This window comes from Somniosus microcephalus, chromosome 8 (assembly GCF_052327205.1).
Source record: "Somniosus microcephalus isolate GS21.2 chromosome 8, FLI_Smic_1.0, whole genome shotgun sequence".
In the NCBI taxonomy this organism is placed as follows: Eukaryota; Metazoa; Chordata; class Chondrichthyes; order Squaliformes; family Somniosidae; genus Somniosus; species Somniosus microcephalus.
In genome coordinates this window covers 259,168,850-259,191,249 of record NC_140994.1, presented here as the reverse complement: position 1 = coordinate 259,191,249, position 22,400 = coordinate 259,168,850, and the positions used below count along the sequence as shown (strand labels likewise).

Sequence of the window (22,400 nt, the reverse complement as noted above, 5' to 3'; positions counted from 1 at the left end):
AACGCACATAGTATTAAAGGGACGGTGTTAATATGGGTGCCTAAATGTCAAGGGTCCCATAGGGGTCGGTATTGGACCATAGATTTCCTTGTTGTATAGATAAATGACGTGGACTTGGCTATAAGTAGTACAAATTCCTGGATTGCAGATGATACAAACCTTGGCACTGTAGTTACTAGTAAATAGGATAGTAGCAAAGTTCAGGAGAACATAGAAGGGCTGGTGAAATGGGTAGATACATGGCAGATGTAATTTAATGTGGATAAGTGTAAAGTGAGGCATTTTGATAGAAACAACATGGAGGTACAGCATAGTCTAAATGGAACTATTTTGAGGGCGTGCAAGAGCAGAGGGGCCTCGGGGTGGATAGTCACAAATCATAAAGCTGTCAGGGTAAGTTGATAAGGCAGTTAAAAGAAAGTGTGGGATACTTGGTTTTGTAAATAGGGGCATTGAATACATCAACAAAGAAGTAATTCTAAAACTTCAGGAATGAATTGTTAGGCCTGACGTGGAGTATTGTATAAAGTTCTGGGCACCACAATTTAGGAAGGAGGTCAAACTTTGGAGCGGGTACAAAGGAGATTTACTAGGATGATATCAAGGATAAGGGAGTTCGGTTCTGTGGAAAGATTGGAGAAGCTGGGATTGTTCTCCTTAGAGCAGGGAAGATTAAGGGGAGACGTAATAGAAATATTCAAAATTATGAGGGGATTCATAGGGCAAGTAAGGAGAAACTGTTTCCCCTGGGAAGTGGGTCGGTAACCAAATGGTCATAGATTTTAAATAATTGGCAAAAGATCTAGTGGGGAAAGGAGGGGACAATTTTTTACAGAGGGTTGTTAAGATCTGGAACGCACTACCTGAAAGGGTGGTGCAATCACATTTTATAAGAACTGTCAAAAGGCAATTGGACATGCAATGAAGAGGACTAATTTTTAGGGTTATGGGAAAAAGCTTGAGTTTGGGATAAATTGGACAGCTCTTTCAAAGAGCAGCACACGTTCAACTGGCCAATGGATCCTTTCCGTGCTGTAAGATGATATTATTCAATGATTCTACCTATCAATTTGCATTACGGATACACTATTTTCCAATATAGGTAGTAAAACTCAAAACAAAAATCAGTTTAAGTTCGAGGGTGATAAAGATGGACTCAGATGAAAAGAAGTGTAGGGTACGAATAAAAATCATCACGACGATAATATTAATGAGGTTCGGGAAAATATAATAGAACATTTTAATTACATTCTTCCTTGCCATGGTCACAATATATATTAATCGTACATGAAGAAACCGTTAGAAAAAATATTCGTTGTTGATCAGAAAAAAAAATTCAGTAGCAAACCTTTATGAGGTCAAAGTCAAATGTAAGGAGTTGGGGCAACCGACCATATCAACCATATACTTTACTTAGAATGAATACTGTTTCTGTAATAAAGATATATAATAGGAGCCGTATTGTTTATTTTGCGCAAGTAGATGACATTTTGGTTGTGCAAGATTAAATATGTTACTGCAGTGCTCTGAAACAGTCTAGCTTTAAGGAAACAGAGTGTTGATGTTGGGTTGGACTCGTCGTGTCGCTGTCTACCAATAGGAAGCAGGGTTGCTCCGAGAGATCTACCCCCTCCTTCATCTCAGACCAGACTCGAACAGAAAGACAAAGAACGCCTGCAGTTAGGTTGTGTAGCGACATTCGGTAAGGCGAAGGTTGGGTTTTCATGTTTCTCGACTTTCACATCGGCATTTGAGAGTACCGTGGATTTAGATAAGAAGCTACCGAATATAACCGGTTTAATATTAATTGCGGGTTCGTAGTCGCATCGATCCTAGCAAGAGAATAAAATGACAGATGCACGGAGTATTAGTGCTCCAACGCGTCAGCTGCTGTATTTCTTTGGCTTATTTGTTGTTTCGGACGTGGTTGTTGGGCAAATTCGGTATACGATTCCCGAGGAACTGGAGCATGGCGCTTTCGTGGGGAACATCGCTGAAGATTTAAAGCTAATCATTCGGAAACTGTTAGTTCGCAAATTTCGTCTAGTCACTGATGGCAGAAAGCAATATTTAGATGTAAATTTAGAGAACGGGATTTTGTTTGTTAATGAAAGAATGGACAGAGAACAAATTTGTGGGCCAATTTCAACCTGCGTAATTTCTTTTGAAGCCGTGATCGAAAATCCTTTAGAAATGTACAGTGTTGACGTGGAGATAACAGATATAAATGATAATTCCCCCACGTTTGTAAAGAGCAAGATTTTCGTGAAAATCGCAGAGTCATTTGCGCCAGGAGCGCGCTTTCCTCTGGAGAGGGCACACGATGAGGACGTAGGCACAAACTCCATCGCCACCTACCGGATCAGTTTGAATGAGCACTTCGGCCTAAACATGCAGTCCCGGAGCGACGGCAGTACAATTGCAGAGTTATTATTGGAGAAGTCCTTGGACCGAGAAAAGCAATCGGCCTTTCATCTCGTGCTGACGGCGATTGACGGCGGAATTCCGGAGAGATCGGGCACAGCTCAAATTATCATTACAGTGCTGGATGCCAATGACAACGCGCCTGTGTTTGATCACGAAATATACGAAGTCAGCTTGTTCGAGAATGTCTCAGCGGGTTCCTTGGTGATCAAGCTCAATGCGAATGATGCAGACGAAGGGACGAATGCTGAGGTACAATATTATTTCAATACACATACTTCTCAAAGGGTGCAGGAGCTGTTCAGCTTGAACAAAGACACTGGAGAGATTAAAGTTCAAGGTGTGCTAGATTTTGAAGAATCTAACGTTTACGAAATTGAAGTACAGGCTACGGATAAAGGTACCTTAGCACTGGCAGGACATACTAAAGTTCTGGTGACATTAATTGATGTCAATGATAATGCTCCCGAGGTGAAAATGACCTCAGTATCCAACGCCATCCCCGAAGATGCTGCACTAGGTACTGCGGTAGCTTTGATTAGTGTAAATGACAAAGATTCTGGAGAAAATGGGCGACTTCGTTGTCAAGTGCTTGAGGACGTGCCTTTTAAACTCCAACTATCTCTGAAGAATCACTATAAATTAATTACCAATGGCATACTGGATCGTGAAATGGTACCTTTGTACAACATATCCATAGTAGCATGGGATGCTGGGTCTCCTCCACTGTACACGAATAAAACGATTGTGGTGTCGGTGACAGATATAAATGATAACGCGCCAAGGTTTGCGCAACCTTTATACACCGTATACGTGAAGGAGAACAATCCTCCTGGCACTTCAGTTTTTACAGTTACCGCTTTGGACCCTGATTTTGGACAGAATTCTTACGTGTCCTATTCTATCCTGGGTAACCATCACCAAGATCCTTCTCTGCCTATTTATATTGATATTAATTCGAACGATGGCAACATGTATGCGCTACGTTCTTTTGACTATGAACAATTTAAAAGTTTTCAACTTCGCGTTCAAGCAGAGGATAATGGAATTCCTGCACTGAGCGGCAGCACTGCAGTTACTGTAATTATTCTAGATCAAAACGACAATGCCCCCGTAATTACTTCACCTTTAACATGGAATGGATCTGCTACAGTGGGGATGGTACCCCAGTCAGCATATCCAGGTTACTTAGTTGCCAAGATAATCGCGTCTGATGCAGATTCTGGCCAGAATGCACGGCTTTCCTTTAAATTACTTGCAGCTACTGACACTGGCCTCGTCAGCTTGGGACTTCACTCTGGGGAAATCAAACTAGTTCGGACACTTATTCATCAAGATCTCACTACACAACGCCTGGTTATCCTGGTGAAGGACAATGGAGAACCAAGCCTCTCGACCACAGTCTCCGTTTCTTTTTCAATAATGGGCAATGTTACTGAAATATTTGCTGAACACCGTGAACTGCCCAAAAAAACGGAGTATTTTTCAGATCTAAATTTGTATTTAATAATTATTTTGGGATCAACATCTTTTATATTCTTTGTGACAATTATCATCTTGGTCGCCGTTAAATCCCGGCAAGGTAGAAATGTTCATGGTTACAATTCCAGCTTTTGTTGTGGACGGGCAAATTCGATGGATAGTTATTATCAGAGGCATCCACCAAGAGAATGTATTAATTATCTGGAGGGAGGTCAGACCATCCCCGTTCGTGAACGCCAGCATTACGTGATGTGTTTACCTCCGGATTCGTCGAAGAGTGAATTTTTGTTTATCAAACCTTACGATGCAACTTTGCCCTGCAGTGAAGTCAAAGCTACTCCCATCACCGCACCAAAAGAATATGCCGAGGAAACAAGTACGTTGAATCATAGGTATCGCTTAGGCGAGGGATTTTTTTATAAATTAGCGCGACTGTTTCGAATTTGAGTTCAGTTCTCACTTTGCTTGAAGCAAGTATACGCTGTTGATTGTTTCAATAACGCATGTTTCAACAATCCGAAACTCAATCCCTATATGTTTAGTTAAGGTAACACTCTGTTTTAGTCTGAATGCCATTTCCACAATAGTTATAATGCTGGTGTTTTGTTTTTGTTGTTGCTTGCTTTGCTTTGGGCCATTTCAGTGAAATCCATGCCCTTTAAAACAAAAAGCTAATTAAATTAACGCATATCTCCGATTGCACGTGAACATTGTTCACTGGTGCGAATCAATTACTTTGACTGCCGGAAGACATTTTTTTTAGTTTCCCGCTTTGCCAAAATATATAGGGGCTGATTTTCAACTTGTCCTGAGCATATAATTAGTGCTGCAAATCGTCACACAGTTATACAAACCGCCTGGTTTTCATTTTGACTGAAAATAATGAAAACCGGATGTGGTAGATCCCCCCCCCCCCTCACTGCTCAAGGAGCCCCACAGATCCACCAATAGTTCCAAAGTAAGGCAATGTTGGGACGCTCATTAATATATGGCTGGAAGGCTGTGGACAGATAGGAGTGCCCCGCGGTAGCCTGCCAGCTCTGGGCTGCGCAATCTTCTGCGAGCAAGCCTACCTCCTGATACAAAAAAAAGGTAAAGATCGTCCATTCTCGGAGTCGGGAGGAGCTAAGTGTGGCAGCAGCCCGGGTTTCGTTAGTGTATCTGGAGAGCAGTGCTGCTGCACTAAGGCCCACAACAATAAATACAAACTTACTTTCTGAGCTCTTCTTGAGCTGAACTGCATGCTGAAACTGCTCTCCGCGAGCACTATGCTCACTTCACCGAGTTGTGTCCTAAAATGCCAATAGGGTCATTTGTCCGTCATAGAGCCAAATATTAAAGGGCGATTCATCCAATCGCAATGGGAATAATGCGCTGGAAAGGCTCAATACCTCCCTGGTACAACTGGCAGCCTATCGACAGCAATATTTTTACTTCCTAAGGCAAGTTGAAAATCTAGTCCATTAATTTGTTTGCCTTTTCAAAGCCACTTTCTTCTTTCTGGATGAACAACCGAAAATAAATTAAATGGAAAAAATGGAAATTATGTATGATATTCCAAGAAAAGTAAAGTTTTGTGCAAAACTATAATGGTGAAATATGCTTGGCCACCGTCCCATATTCACCAACCAATGTCCAGGAGTTGAGGAATTGAAGCAGGTCACCAGTCTTCAGGAGTAGGGCAGATGAGTCGTGGAATGTCAGCTGGTGATCTTTTTCTTATACCATAGAGTCGTAACGGTACAGAAGGAGGTCATTCGGCCCATCGAGTCCGTGCCGGCTCTCTGTGTTGCAATCCGATCAGCCCTATTCCCCCGCTCTATCCCTATAACCCTGCAAGTATATTTCCCTCAAGTGCCTATCCAGTCTCCCCTTGAACACATTGAGTGTCTCTGCCTCCACCACTTCCCTCGGCCGTGAGTACCAGGTACCAGGTCCTCACCACCCGCTGCGTTAAAAAGTTTTTCCTCACATCCCCTCTATATCTCTTGCCCAAACCTTAAATCGGTGTCCCTTAGTCCTTGTACCATCAACTAATGGGAGCAGCCGTTCCCCCTCTAGCCTATCTAAACCCGTCATAATCTTATACACCTTTATCAAATTACCCCTCAACCTCTTTTGCTCTAATGAAAACAAATCCAGCTTTTCCAATCTGTCCTTGTAGCTAAGATCCCCATCCACGGAACCATTCTGGTAAATCTCCTCTGCACCCTCTCAAGTGCCTTCACATCCTTCCTAAAGTGCGGTGACCAGAACTGGGCGCAATACTCCAGTTGTGGCCTAACCAGCGCTTTATAAAGGTTCAGCATAATTTCTCTACTTTTATACGCAATGCCTCTATTTATGAAGCCAACATCCCACATGCTTTGTTAACCACTCTCACAATATGTCCCGCCACCTAGGGATCTATGCACATTAACTCCCAGGTCCCTCTGTCCCTCCACACTCTTTAAAACTGTGCCATTAAGTGTATATTGCCTATCCCTGTTCCTTCTGCCAAAATGCATCACTTAACACTTCTCTGTATTAAATTCAATCTGCCACTTGTCTGCCCATTCCACTAGCCTTTCTATGTCTTGCTGCAGTCGATTTGGTATCATCCATAGAGTCAGTACACTTTTAAAATGGCAGGTAATTATTTACATTCCCTGATGTTCGGTGAATTAAAATCACAAAGGATACTAAGCCAATTAGATTTTAATTAGTATACCAGTCCAATTAGATTTTAGTTGATATGCCGGGCTTCCAACATCCCCATGCTCCAAGCAACCGAACTACAATGTATTCATTGGAATGCTTTGCCGTAATGCCATACAGTTTCTTTCCTTCTAAAAATCAAAAGCAAAATATGGATGAAAACTATAGTGGCTAAATAGTTGAATTAACTTTATTTAAAGTTGTCGTATATATCCTTGGAATGTGGGTACAGTAGTTGTTTTTTCAATTGTATCACTTGAATGTCGGTTTTCTCGTCAAGTACCTAGAAATGCATATGATTTTTACACATTATATCTTGTTAATCTTCTACTGTGTCTGCTGTATATTAATGCCAGAATATGTGTTGTCTTTATTGGCAGTGCACAACAAGGAACCCGAAATTTTGGAAGGTGGCAGCTGTGACTGGACATTCGCAAATGGCTAATAGCACTTAATCAATAACAGTCCAACACGACTTCATTATTTGTGTCTTCGAGGAATTTCTGCTGAACGCCTCGGTTATCCTACATGTTTCAATTATTTTAATTCATTTCACAATCTTGTAATATACTCATGAATTATTATAGATGAAGTTTGTGTCAAATGAATTATAACCTGCTGCATTTGTATTATGTAGTTTGGCCTTTTTGGATCATAGGGATCACCCAAAACGACTAGTGATTTTGTTGTGAAGACTGTAAGAATACTTTCGTTATTCTAGGAACTAGTTGAAGAAACCATGCTCTTTTGTGTTCTGGAAAAAGTGAAACGTTGACAGCCGTAAAACACAAAACTATAATTACACACAAATGTTATGTTTCTATGGGTGTGGTATGCATGCAAAGCTACAACATGTATTTAAAGAACTGTAAGTAATTTACTAAGTATTCTGTTTACATAAACTCGGTTATGTTTGGTGAAGAGCGATTCTAATCATAAAATGCTCATATATGTAAAATCCTAATTTATTAAACCAATTACATTTTTGATAACAGATTTCTTTTGTTAAATGTATTAATTAATCGGGGCTAATGGTTTCATTTTTAAAAAGCTGTAGTTAACTAAATTTCATGATTCATATTTAGTATAATATCCGATTCTCTTGGTTACGTATAGAGGACCTGCAGCCTAATTAAGTTAGAACAATGCCAGCCTTTCCTAGTTCACAAAATGAAGATCTAAATATTGCACTGTGAGATACTAACATACAAACACGGAACAGGAAGAATGGTCTGTTTTAGCGTTGTCTATGGTTCAGTGAAGTATTGCCCATTCAAAATAAATCAGGAGAGAATTTCCCCTCTGTACAATGGTTAACAAAATCGTTAACGTTACCCTTTCCTTGTTCTACGGATGTAGGCAGCACTGGCAATGCAGTATTTATCGCTCATCGATACAGATGATTAATATATTTTAACTTAACTTTAACAACCAGTCATAAAATGCGACAAGAGAGTAACGTGTAAGTCAGACCCAATAGCCATGAGAGGACAATAGCAAAATACTGCGGATGCTGGAAATCTGAAATAACAGCAGAAAGTGCTGGAAACACTCAGCAGATCAGGCAGTATCGAGGAGACGAGAAACAGAGTCAACGTTTCTTGTCGAATCCTTCGTCAGAACTGGAAAAGGTTAAGGAGGAGAGATGTGTAAGCATGGACATGGAGGAGGGGAGGAAAGAACAAACGAAAGGTATGTTCTGGGATGGAAGGCAGGGGAGATTGAATGACAAAAGGGATGATAGGACAAAGCTAAAGAAGAGCTCTTGGGACAAGTTAAGAAACAAAAGATGGCTGTAGATGATGTGTGAATGATGATGGCAGCACAGTAACAGCTATCATGTGAGGAAACAAGAGGGAAAAAAAGAATGAAATACAGGGTCCAATTTATAGTCTGAAATTGCTAACTCGCTGTTAAGTCCAGAAGGCTGTAAACTGTCTAATAGAAAGACGAGGTGCTGTTCCTCGAGCTTACATTAAGCTTCGTTGCAACAATGTAAGAGGAGTCATGAGCCTTGAGTCTTGAGCCTTTCCCTCAAGTTTATTAATGAACCAGTTTCGCTTTTGGAACAAGCCCAAAACTCTTTTGGCCATTTTACGACGCCGGCCCAGAATTTACCAGATTTATTGAATTAAATGGTTGCCATTCTTTTTGGGATTTAGAACTCACTACAACTGGGGTGCTGGTCAAGTAACTTAATCGCTAGGCTACCGTGCCCAGATAATATTAGAAACATATTTTGTAATGAAGTTCCAGATAATGTATTAAAAAGGGTTATTATAAAAGTATCCCCCACTATCAACATCCTGGGGGTTACCATTGATCAGAAACTGAACTGGACCAGCCATATAAATACTGTGGCTACAAGAGCAGGCCAGAGGCTGGGAATTCTGCAGCGAGTGTCTCCCCTCCTGACTCCCCAAAGCCTTTCCATCATCTACAAGGCACAAGTCAGGAGTGTGATGGAATACTCTCCACTTGCCTGGATGAGTGCAGCTACAACAACACTCAAGAAGCTCGACACCATTCAGGATAAAGCAGCCCGCTTGATTGGCACTCCATCCACCACCTTCAACATTCACTCCCTCCACCACCGGCGCACTGTGGCTGCAGTGTGTACCATCTACAAGATGCACTGCAGCAACTCGCCAAAGCTCCTTCAACAGCACCTCCCAAACCCGCGACCTCTACCACTTAGAAGGACAAGGGCAGCAGATGCATGGGAACATCACCACCTACAAGTTCCCCTCCAAGCCACACACCATCCTGACTTGGACCTGTATCGCCGTTCCTTCACTGTCGCTGGGCCAAAATCCTGGAACTCCCTTCCAAACAGCATTGTGGGTGCACCTACACCATATGGACTGCAGCGGTTCAAGAAGGTGGCTCACCACCATCTTCTCAAGGGCAATTAGGGATGGGCACTAAATGCAGGCCTAGCCAGCGATGCCCACATCCCATCATTGAATTTTTAAAAAAGTTACTATCTTAAAAAGTCGTTCAAAGAGAAATTGCATAGATACAGGATCTGACGCTTATATCCAATAGATTATTTTCGAGATTAGAAATAATTAAGTATTGAGATAGATTGTATTTGTCTTCTGTGAATTAGACATCCGGGAAAGATTTTATATGGCTATATTTTCGCGCAAAATCTTAAGATATTTCTTTTATATCTATGAAGTCCCTAACACATATAGTACTGTCAACCATAGTTATTGCCTTAGTATCTACGTTTGTGCAATTTTTAGCAGTAAAATTGTCCTAGCATTTAAATGCTTCATCTCAGGTTTAGAGGACAACATATTCAAAGGAGGAATATATTAAATTAGTATGACAATAAATATATAATAGTAGTTAGCGTCACTGCTCCTAAAATACGTATGCTCCAATAAAATGCATTAATGCGCGAAATTTGGCAACGTTTGTGCGACTTAGGCGAAGTTGTTGATTTAAATAATATTAAGTAATGCCTCATTTACGCCCAAGAATAAATTTAGTTTTAAAAATGTACGTGAAGACTCAAAGGAAGGTGATTATTTGGTTTACTAAGGCGAGGAAGATTGTTATCTGCATGGAACCTAGGAAATGAGATAGCACAGGTACTTCTGTTGTTTCTTCAAATCAACAACAACTCTGTGAGCTGAGATTTAAGTGTGTGTCACTCGTCACTGATAATTCAAACTCTATTAACAGTAGAGCCGGTAATCTCTTGCAACATTATCAACAAATTCTCTAATTACATTTTAAAGCTGAATGTTAGTACTGTAAAATTATTCTTTCTTCATGCATATTTCTTTTCTATGATTTACTGAAAATGTTCATACCGGTTCAGTTTCATAATGCACATAATAAGTACTGTGCATTTGTTTTTGAACATGCCTAAATAACGCTTTGTTTACCTTCACGCTGTTCCTCTGTTTAGTTGTACTGGATCAATTTGCATGAATATATCAGCAGAAAAACCTTTTTAGAATTTGAATACCTTTGTTTTTCAATGAGCAAGTTCTTTTATATGAATTATCCCAAACGTATAATCTAGGAATGATGCATGAGTTACAATGTTGACAGGAAGATACAGAAATACAATGCTAGTATGAAAAATGTAATCCTTATTTATTTTCCTTTTTGAATGGAAAAACGCTGAATTATTTTTTGTGTACTGCACTCCATTATATAGAAAACTTTGCTAGAGAGCAGTATTCCAATAGATTCTGGTATGTAAAAATACATACATAGGATTAGAATTATTTTATTTTCTTCTGGACAATGTCTTTATTCCGAATAAATGATTTTTTTCCCCACACTACCTGCAAAGAGACTCTGGAAACCAGCAGTGGAAAATGTTTTAATCGTGGTATCAGTTGTCAAAGTTACCTGTAAATAATACACTAATTTCTTGAGAGATTGATAGTTAAGATAATACTGTTAATGATTCCGTTTTCCCACTACATTTCTGTAATGCATATTTGAGAATATTAAACTCGAGTTAAGCTATAGTTCCGTGTCAACTGTTGATTCTATGATCTTACCTGTTATGTAAGCATTTTATACGTTAGGTGTCTGGGTGAAAGATGGGGATAAACTTTCCTTGATTATATCTGTACACTCATATGTTCCCGATAGTATACCTATTATGTAGTTATATTTTCCCCAATTTGTGCAAATAGTTGCAACCATCTTCAGCTAGAAGTGCAGAGTGGATAATCCATATCGCCCTTCTCCTAAGGTCCCCACCACCACAGAATGTGAAGTTATCCACTTCGGTAGGAAAAACAGAAAGGCAGAGTATTATTTAAATTGTGATAGATTGGGAAATGTTGATGTACAAAGTGACTTGGGTCTACTTGTACACCAGTCACTGAAAGCAAACATGCACGTGCAGCAAGCAGTTAGGAAGGCAAATGGTATGTTGGCCTTCATTGCAAGAGGATTTGAGTACAGGAGCAAGGATATCTTACTACAGTTATACAGGGCCTTGGTGAGACCACACCTGGAGTACTGTGTGTAGTTTTGGTCTCCTTGCCTAAGAAAGGATATACTTGCCATAGAGGGAGTGCAGCGAAGGTTCACCAGACAGATTCCTGGGATGGCAGGACTATTGTATGAGGAGAGATTGGTTCGACTAGCCCTGTATTTACTAGAGTTTAAAACAATGAGAGGGGATCTCATTGAAACGTATAAATTTCTGAGAGGCCTAGCCAGACTGGATGCAGGGAGGATGTTTCCCCTGGCTGGGGGGTGATCTAGAACGAATGGTCCCAGTCTCCAGTTACGGGCTAGACCATTTATGACTGAAATGAGGAGAAATTTCTTCACCCAAAGGGTGGTGAACCTATGGATTTCGCCACCACAGAACACTGTGGAGGCCAAGTCACGGAATATATTTAAGAAGGAGATAGATAGATTTTTAGACACAAAAGGCATCAGGGGGTATGGGGAGAGAGCAGAAATATGGTATTAAGATAGAGGATCAGCCATGATCATATTGAATGGTGGATCAGGCTCGAAGGGCCGGGTGGCCTACTCCTGCTCCTATTTTTCCATGTTTTTAGAAGCCAGTCTTCATCCAATTCGACTCACTCCACGTGATATCAAGAAATGGCTGAGCGTACTGGATACAGCAAAGGCTGTGGGCCCCAACAACATCCCGGCTGCCGTGCTGAAGACTTGTGCTCCAGAACTAACCGCACCTCCAGACAAACTCTTCCATTATAGCTATAACACAGGCATCTATCCAACAATGTGGAAAACAGCCCAGGTATGTCCTGTCCACAAAAAGCAGGACAAATCCAATCCGGCCATTTACCGCCCCATCAGTAATTTCTCAATCATCAGCAAAGTGATGGAATGTGCCATCAACAGTGCTATCAAGCAACACTTACTCACCAATAACCTGCTCAGTGTTGCCCAGTTTGGGTTCCACCAGGAGCAGCGGCTCCCGACCTCATTACAGCCTTGGTCCAAACATGGACAGAGAGCTGAATTCCAGAGGTGAGGTGAGAGTAACTGCCCTTGACATCAAGGCAGCATTTGGCCGAGTGTGGTATCAAGGAGCACCAGTAAAACTGAAGTCATTGGGAATCAAGGGAAAAACTCTACACTGGCTGGAGTCATACCTAGCACAACGGAAGTTGGTTGTGGCGGTTGGAGGTCAATCAGCACAGCCCCAGGACATCGCTGCAGGAATTTCTCAGGACAGTGTCCTAGGCACAACCATCTTCAGCTGCTTCATTAATGAGGTTCCCTCCATCATAAGGTCAGAAGTGGGGATGTTCGCTGATGACTGCACAGTTTTAAGTGCCATTCACAACTCCTCAGGTAATGAACCAGTGCATGCCCGCATGCAGCAAGACCTGGACAACATTCAGGCTTCGGCTGGTATGTGGCAGGTAACATTCGTACCAAACATGTGCCAGGCAATGACTATCTCCAACAAGCGAGCATCTAACCACTTCCCCTTGATATTCAATGTTATTACCATTGTAGACACCCCCACCATCAATAGCCTGGGGGTCACCATTGACCAGAAACTTAACTGGACCAGCCAGATAAATACTGTGGAAACAAGAGCAGGTCAGAGGCTGGTTATTCTGCGGCGAGTGTCTCACCTCCTGACTCCCCAAATCCTTTCCTCTATCAACAAGGCACAAGTCAGAAGTGTGATGGAATACTCTCCACTTTCCTGGATCAGCGCAGCTCGCACAACACTCAAGAAGCTCGACACCATCAAAGACAAAGCATCCCACTTGATTGCCACCCCATCTACAACCTTAAACATTCACTCTCTCCACCATCGGCCGTACAATGACTGCAGTGTGTACAAACTACAAGTTGCACTGCAGCAACTCGCCAAAGCTTCCTTGGCAGTCTCCCGAACCCATGACATCTACCATCTAGAAGGACAAGGGCAGCAGGCACATGGGAAGACCTCCACATCCAAGTCCCCCTCCAAGTCACATACCATCCTGACTTGAAAGTATATCGCCGATCCTTCATCGTCACTGGATCAAAATCCTGGAACTCCCTCCCTAACAGCACTGTGGGAGTACCTTCACCACACGAACTACAGCGGTTCAGGAAGGCAGCACACCGTCTCAAGGGCAACGAGGGATGAGCAATAAATGCTGGCCTTGCCAGCGACGCCCACATCCCACCAACGAATAAAAAAATGTCTAGCCGAATGCTCGATCGGAATCGTAATAAAGAACTGACTAAAGTTCTTAGAAATTCCGTTTACTTTTATAAGGGTAAGAATCCATTTGGTCGCTATGGGTAGCAACATGCGGGTAAAATTTCAACCGGGCTGATTTTCGGGCAAAGCCCAAACTAACAGGCATATAATCGATGGAAATGAGTTGAAGTGTCTTATTAATATTTAAGGAGAAGGTGCCTGCGCTGATCGCACCTCCAAGGGCAGCTGGCGCCAGGTAAGACATAAATATCGGGTCAACTGCCCCGCAGGAAGTGGCAGTAAGGTAAGAAAGTGGGCTTCGATCGAGCTGGGCGGGGGCGATTGTGACGTCTGTGGAGTCACGGGCACTTCTGCTCCTCCTAGTAGCAGAGGCTGAATTGGCGGCTCATGAGGTCTTTTAAAAATCCTGATCAGGGCAGGCCCAATGCCTGCCTCCCTCATCACTCATTATTTGTAGCAACGAGGGATCGATTTTGACTTTTGGGTGACCACCCTATGGAGCATTCCGGCCTGTTACCTGTACCCACAATGGAGGCCGCGATTTTGAGGCACCGGCCTCAATAGTACAAGGCCCGCGAGCTGTGGGGCGCCAAACGAGCATCTCCATGTTACTCACAGGATTGAGGGCTCTGTTTATCAGGCCACTGCGACTGCCAGAAAGGTAAATGCGGGGGTGGGAGGTGGGTTTCTCTCGTTACGTGTCGGGGTCCGCTGGTGGCCTGGAGGTGTGCTCCTGCTCTACCAAGTTTACTGCCAGACAATAGACATGAAAATTGATCCCAGGGGTCCTTAAACAGGCGTTCTGTCACTAATTAGCATATTCAAGAAGCCAAACAGTATCTGATTTCAGAAGTACTAGCTGGAGAGCACAATATCGAGCTACTCTCCCTCAGTTAGGCAACGCAGGACAGATCGATAGATAGCTCCCTAGATGTCTCCATAGTTAGAAGGAATAGAGCAGAACCAGTCTGTCGACCAGACAATGCCAAGTGCATAACATGTCTTGAGAAATCTGAAGCCTGGAGAAGCAGCAGTTGCAGTCTAAGAGGTAAAAGCCTGTGTCTTTAGCGAAATTTCCAGCACACTTCTACATGAGTTATTCGCCACTATCAAACTCCAAAGTTGGGTAGCCCTGGAAAACAATGAATTTATAAAATACTGTAATGTAGTATGAAATGCAAATTGGTTTACTTGGCAGAAGCCGCCACTCAACCTTGGATTGAGTCAGTTGCAAAAACATTGGGCAAATTTGCGGCAATCACTTTTGCTGGAAGCAATATATTGCCTTTTCAATTGGTTCACAACTTCACCTGCAACAGTTACCTGAGCTTCTCTAGGACTTCTGCATACACTGAAGCCCCGTATATCTCTAGAGTCCCCGGAGGAATTTCTCAATTAGACAGCTCCCCAGTGAGCGGAGAAAGTGTTCCAAGGCCAAAATGCTGCTCTGTTGGTGGGAGTGACTGTAAGGAGAGCGGAAAACGAAGTTGTAGGAAGACAGAGAGGAGGAGCGATAACAGGAAGAGGTTAGGAACAAAGGAGAGTGGAATGAGAGGGGACGGGAGATTGTAGAGGAAAGGGAGAGTGAGAAGGTGGAGTGGATAGAGGAGGATAGGAAGGAAAGGGGAGAGAAGAGAGGATGGGTGGATGAAGACGAGAAAGGGAGAGGGTGTGTAGAGAAGAAACCGAAAAAATGTCCGTGATATTTCACGGCTCGGGCCTCTTTTTAACTTTAAGCTGAGAGCTGCGGTGCCAAATGGTGAGCCGATGCAGATCGCTCGATTCCATTATCAGATTGCTGGAATGCCTCCTGGCCAGTGCATTCTGCCGGTTGGCCAACCAAATGTTAAAATCTGCCCCATATGTATAAAAAAATCAACTTTTGCAGGAGAGCAAAAATGTGACAGTGGATCAATAAAGTAAATGGAAAGGGCAATCAGGCGGCGTGTATAATTGGTAGCCGATCATCTTCCCCACATTTTGTGCTCCCTCAGAAATTGAGTTTCACCACCACTGCCCGTTATTTGTTGTAATAATGGACTAGCAGTCCAGTGGTCAGATCTCGCGAATACAAGTTATGAAATCGAAGTCAATAAAGCAGGTAATATTTTGGATAGCATTAGGGAATAAAAGAGGTCTGACACGCTGCCAGCTTGTGCAAAAATCTAATTGGTATCTTCATGTAAGCGAACCTGCTATCACTCCCCTAGGTAGCCTGCTATAATATCCAGCTGTTCTTCATCTCCCCTGAATTGGTTTAGGTAGCCATTCAGTTGTATAATCAACCAGCACGGAACAGAATTGTGGAAGTATCAAGAGAAGAGTCAGATCAGAACTGACTGAGGCAAAGGCAGTTACGCGACCAAAAATAGTCGACCTAGCAAAGTATTCCTCACTAACACCTGGAGACTGGTGTCCATTTTCGGCGAGCTGCAGGCAGCAGCCTGCAATAGAAACATAGAAGACACATAGAAGATAGGAGCAGGAGTATGCCGTTTGGCCCCTCGAGGATGCTCCGCCATTCAATGAGATCATGGCTGATCATCCAAACTCAGTACCCTGTTCCTGCTTTCTTCCCATATCCCTTGATCCCTTTTGCCTTAAGAAATATACCTAACTCCTTTTTGAATATATTTAATGAATTGGCCTCAACTGCCTTCTGTGGTAGAGAATTCCACAGGTTCACCACTCTCTGGGTGAAGAAATTACTCCTCATCTCTGTCCTAAATGGCTTACCCCTTATCCTTAGACTGTGACCCCTGGTTCTGGACACCCCCGCCATTGGGAACATCCTTCCTGCATCTAGTCTGTCTAGCCCTGTTAGAATTTTATAAGTTTCAATGAGATCCCTTCTCATTCTTCTAAACTCCAGCGAGTATAAACCCAATCGACCAAATCTCTCCTCATATGTCATTCCTGCCATCCCAGGTATCAGTCTGGTGAATCTTCGCTGCACTCCCTCCATGGCAAGAACATCCTTCCTCAGATAAGGCGACCAAAACTGCACACAATACTCAAGGTGTGGTCTCACCAAGGCCCTGTACAACTGCAGCAAGACATCCTTGTTCCTCTATTCAAACCCTCTCGCTACGAAGGCCAACATACCATTTACCTTCTTAATGGCCTGCTGCACCTGCATGCTTACCTTCAGCAACAGGTGCACAAGGACACCCAGGTCTCGTTGCATTTCCCCTTCTCCCAATCTATTGCCATACAGATAATAATCTGCCTTCCTGTTTTTGCCACCAAAGTGGATAACCTCGCATTTATCCATATTATACTGCATCTGCCATGCATCTGCCGAATCACCCAACCTGCCCAAATCATACTGGAGTTGGCATCCTCCTCACAGCACACACGCCCACACAGCTTTGTGTCGTTTGCAAACTTGGAGATAATGGCCCAGAAATTCACGTCTCGACGATCGAGTATACACGGGGTGCTCACCCATAGGCCCAATGGAAGTGCCGGTTTCCTGCATGCACTGCACATGCACGGGAAACCGTCACTTCAGTTCCCCTGAAAGCAGGGGTTCAGAGGTCGAACGCGTGCGTGGGGGAGGCTGCGCATGCGCATCAAACTTACGTTTTTTTTTACTGGTTTTCCCGGGAAGGTAAGCCTGTAGAATTTAGAAATGTAAAAATCAGGTGTAAGGCCTGCTTTTTCCAAGGTTAGTGGTGAATTATTTAAAATTAAAACATTTTTCCAACAGGTTTATTATTTTTAAACACTTTAACGCAAGGTAAGTTTATTTTTAGCCCTGTTAGAAAATAAAATTATTTTTTTCAAAAATTTAAATTATTGTTTAAAATAGTTATTTCATGTAATTTATAGTTTATTTAAAAAATGTGATTTTTTTAAATGTATTTGAAGATTTAGTGCTATGTTGGGGCCGTAGTATTTATAAGTCTTGACAGCACTTCCTGTCAGACATATGAATGGTGCATTCCCTGCTCCGATTGCCTCCCCATGGCCCACGTGCTCCCAGGGGACGCATCAAACTAACTGCGCCCCTCGGATATGCAAGCACTGCGTGCCGGCAGCTGGAAAGGCCCCAGATCGGAATTCCACGGGGGCCCACAGCTCAATGGCTGGCACGCAAGGTAAGTGCAGATCGGGGGCTTGCACCCGCGGGAAGCCCCTGACCCAAATTTCTGGGCCAATACATCTAGTTCCCTCGTCTAGATCATTAATATATATTGTGAATAGCTGGGGTCCTAGGACCGATCCCTGCGGCACCCCACTAGTCACTGCCTGCCACTCGGAATAAGACCCATTTATTCCGACTCTTTGCTTCCTGTCTGCCAACCAGATCTCTATCCAAGTCAGTACCTTGCCCCAAATCCCATGTGCCTTAACTTTACATGCTAATCTCTTATGCGGGACCTTATCGAAAGCCTTCTGAAAGTCCAAATTCACCACATCCACTGGTTCTCCCTTATCTACTCTACCAGTTACATCATCAAAAAACTTTTGTAAATCCATGTTTAATTTGTCCGATCCTGTCACTGTTTTCCAAGTGCTCTGCTATTACATGTTTTATAATGGACTCTAGCATTTCCCCCACTACCGATGTCATGCTTACCAGTCTATAATTCCCCGTTTTCTCTCTACCACCTTTTTGCCCATAGTTGTATTTGCAGAATCATGTCTAGCTTTTAGTATTACAGGTTTATTTATCCTATTGGCAGAATAGATCTACCAGAGATGATATCATTCAGGTGGACGTAACCTCTGAATATTTAACATTGACACCAGCCCCCCATTTCTTCAGGTCAATTAAGCCTAAGGAAATCACCTTCTGGCTCCCACCTATGACCCTCCTTCACCTGATGAATCAGTACACCGCCATATTGAACACAATTGAGTAAGGCATTCATGAGACACGCTGCACCCTCATAAGCACTGGAAGTGTACACCACCACAATCTACAATGTTATAGCCCAACACGAACCTGGTTCGATTTAGAAGGTTGCACGTCTATCTTAGAATGCTAAGATACATTACTTACAACACATTGCGACCCACTAGCTGAACATACAGGCTACATACATAGCTAGGTGGTCCCACAAACAATAGAGCAAAGCAATTGTCTGTAGGCTTTCAATGTCGAGGTTCAATGGCAGTGGGCACTTGGGCAACTGAAGAAGCAAAGAAGCTCCATTGAAAAGTCATACCCTCAACTATGGTGGAGCCCAAGTGAATGGAAGGCGCTCGGTAATATTTGTTTTCGTCTTCAGCCACATGTTTCAAGTGGATGATTCCAGTTGATTTCCTTTTGTGATTCCCCCTATCACTGATGCCAGCTTTAGACAATTGCTTCACCAATGTGACGTTGCAAAATGTTTGAGTGCAAGGGACATAGCAAAAAACTAATCACCCCACCCTAGCCAAGCCATTCCATTGCATCTAGCCAACGATGCAGTGAGTTGTTCAGGTATGTGATATGCACAAAATTCAGCGCAAACCCAACCTAGCCGATTACTGTCCTCAGTCTCTTCCCGATCATCAGCAATGTGATGAAAGGAATAATCAGTCGTATCAGCAAGCACGATTACCTCACTGATATCCTACTGGCTGACACTCCATGAGGTTTCTGACAAACGTACGCTAAACTGTCACAGCCTTGATCCAGGTATGGACGTGGGAGCTCAATTTCACACAGAAGTTGAGTTTTAAAGCCTGTGAAATACGGACGGCATTCAATAGAGTATGCAAGGAGCTCACTGAGCTCACTGGGGATGATGCGGAAACCCCTCCTGTTTCCAAAACAGAATTACACCTTACACAAAGGACGGTTGTTGGAGGCCAAGCAACACAATCCTTGGGTAATTCTGTAGGGGTTCCTGTAGGCAGCATCCTTGGATCAACCATTTTCAGCGGTTCATTCAACAAACGTTTCTCCAGCATAAGACTAGATTGGGGTATTTTGCTGGCGTTATAGTGTTCAATTACATTCATAGCTCATCTGACAATGAAGGAGTTTATGACATCCTACAGCAGGACCAGCACAATATACAGGAAAAGCTGACAAGTTTCAATAAACATTTGCACCACGTAAGAGCCAGGCAATGACCATCCTCAACAAGAAAATCAACACGGTGGTGATAAGGGCAAGGCAGATATTGGGTACTCTGCGATGAGTGGTACAACTCCTGATTCTCCAAAGCTTCTACATAATCTACAAGCACGTGTTAGGACTGCAATGACATACGCAGCCTTCACATATGACAACACAGAAACAACTCGACATCCTTCCAAACAGAGCAGTCCAATTGATCGGTGCCCCTGCAAATTGACTCAGTTACAACCCCTCTGCCAAAACCGTGCACTATGGTTGTATGTGTCATCTATGCAATGCAATGCAGCAATGTGTCACGTTTACTTCGACAGCATCTCCCGGTATACATCTTTTTTCCACCAATTTATCATTTCACATTTATTGCAATGAACTTCATTTGTTACATATCTGCCCAATCACTAAAATCTATTATTCCTAGTGTAATCGCCCACATTCTTCTGCAAAATAGGGTAGGCCACAATTTTGAATAATCATCAGATTTTGATATTATTCGTTCAATGCTCATATCAAAATAATTTGTGTAATTAAAGGTCCCATATAGATGGAAGCACAGAAACCTGGAGCACTTCACTAGTTCATAGAACCACAGTATGATGCATCGCAGAAGGAAGCCATTCGGCCCTCTTCCCTGTGCCGGCTCAATGAAAGAGCTATCCAATTAGTCACACTACCTTTTCTTTCCCCATAGTTCTGCAAATTTACCCCTTACAGTATTTATCCAATTCCCTTTTGAAAGTTATCATTGCATCTACTTCACCCACCCTTTCAGGCAATGCATTCCAGATATTAACAAATCAAGCATAACATCCTTGTTCTTGTAAACTATCAATCTATTTATAAAACCAAAAATCCGGTATGCCTTTTAAACAGCTTTCTCAACTTGTCCTGTCACCTTCAAACACATGTGTCCGTACACCCCCAGGTCTCTCTGTTCCTGCACCCCCCTTAAAATTCTGCTATTTAGTTTAAACTGCCTCTCCTCACTCTTCCTACCAAAATGAAGCACTTCACACATCCCCTGTGTTAGATTTCAGCTGTCATGTGTCCGCCATTTCACCAGTCTGTCTATGTCGTATGTGCCTATGCCTGTTACTATTCACAACAACAACAGCTTGTTGCGCCTTTAACGTAGATATCCCAAGGCGCTTCACAGGAGTGTTATAAGACCCACAATTTGACACCGAGCCACATAAGGAGAAATTAGGGCAGATGACCAATAACTTGGTCAAAGAGGTAGGTTTTAAGCAGTATCTGAAAGGAGGAAAGAGAGATAGAGAGGCGGAGATGTTTAGGCAGGGAATTCCAGCGCTTAGGGCCGAGGCAACAGAAGGCAGCGCCGCCAATGATTGAGCGATTATAACCAGGGATGCTCAAGAGGGCAGAATTAGAACAGTGGGATTTTGTGGCTGCAGGAGATTTCCGAGATAGGAAGGGGCGAGGCCATGGAGGAATTTGAAAACAAGCCTGAGAATTTAAAAATCGAGGTGTTGTTTAAACTGGAGCCAATGTAGGTCAGCGAGCATAGGGGTGATGGGTGAAAGGGGCTTGGTGTAAGTTAGGAGGCAGGCAGCCGAATTTTGGATGGCCTCAAGTTTACGTAGGGTAGAACGTGGGAGGCCAGCCAGGAGTGCATTGGAATAGTCAAGTCTAGAGGTAACAAAGGAATGGACGAGTGTTTCAGCAATGGATGAGCTGAGGCAAGGGCAGAGACAGGTGCTGTTCCAGAAATGAAAATAGGCAGTCTTAGTTTTGCCGTAGTTATGTTGTTGGAAGCTTATTTCAGGGTCAAATATGCCACCAAGGTTGCAAACAGTGTTGGTCCGCCTCAGACAGATGTTAGTGAGAGGGATGGAGTCAGTGGCTAGGGAATGGAGTTTGTGGTGGGGACCAAAAACAATGGCCGCTTCCAAATGTTTAATTGGAGAAACTTTCTGCTCATCCTGAACAGGATGGCAGTCTGACAATTTAGAGACAGTGGAGGGGACGAGAGAAGTGGTGGTGAGATACAGCTGGGTGTCATCGGCTTACATGTGGAAACAAATGCTTGATGTCATCAAGGGGCAGCATGTAGAGGAGAAAGAGGAGGGGTCCAAGGATAAATCCTTGGGGGACAACAGAGGTAACGATGTGGGAACAGGAAGGGAAGCCATTGCAGGCGATTCTCTGGCTACGATTATATAGATAAGAATGGAACGAGGCAAGTGCACTCCCACCCAGCTGGAGTGTGAGGTGATGCATTTTGGCTGAAGGAACAGGGAGAGGCAATATACACTTAATGGCGCAGTTTTAAAGAGTGTGCAGTGACGGAGGGACCTGGGAGTTAATGTGCATAGGTCCCTGAAGGAGGCAGGACATATTGAGAGAGTGCAAAGCATGTGGGATCGTGGGCTTCATAAATAGAGGTATTGTGTACAAAAGTAGAGAAGTTATGCTGAACCTTTATAAAGCGCTGGTTAGGCTGCAACTGGAGTATTGCATCCAGTTCTGGTCACCACACTTTAGGAAGGATGAGAAGGCCCT

The 22,400-nt window shown here is 43.1% G+C and overlaps 1 protein-coding gene across 1 annotated transcript; it reads left to right on the top strand.

The window, feature by feature from the left end:
- Nucleotides 1-1,668: 1,668 nt before the first annotated feature.
- LOC147114294 (protocadherin alpha-8-like) lies at nt 1,669-7,597 on the top strand. The gene is made up of 2 exons (XM_085995980.1): nt 1,669-4,282; nt 6,984-7,597. Exons 1-2 carry the CDS (start codon nt 1,849-1,851, stop codon nt 7,046-7,048), a joined length of 2,499 nt encoding a protein of 832 aa, XP_085852106.1. The 5' UTR covers nt 1,669-1,848; the 3' UTR covers nt 7,049-7,597.
- The last annotated feature ends 14,803 nt before the right edge of the window (nt 7,598-22,400 follow it).

What these genes read in the sequence shown, in the direction of transcription:
- LOC147114294 (XM_085995980.1), top strand. Translation starts at nt 1,849, where the DNA reads ATGACAGATGCACGGAGTATTAGTGCTCCAACGCGTCAGCTGCTGTAT. An exon ending in AGAATATGCCGAGGAAACAA is followed by an intron (nt 4,283 to 6,983) that starts GTACGTTGAATC and finishes CTTTATTGGCAG; the next exon opens with TGCACAACAAGGAACCCGAA.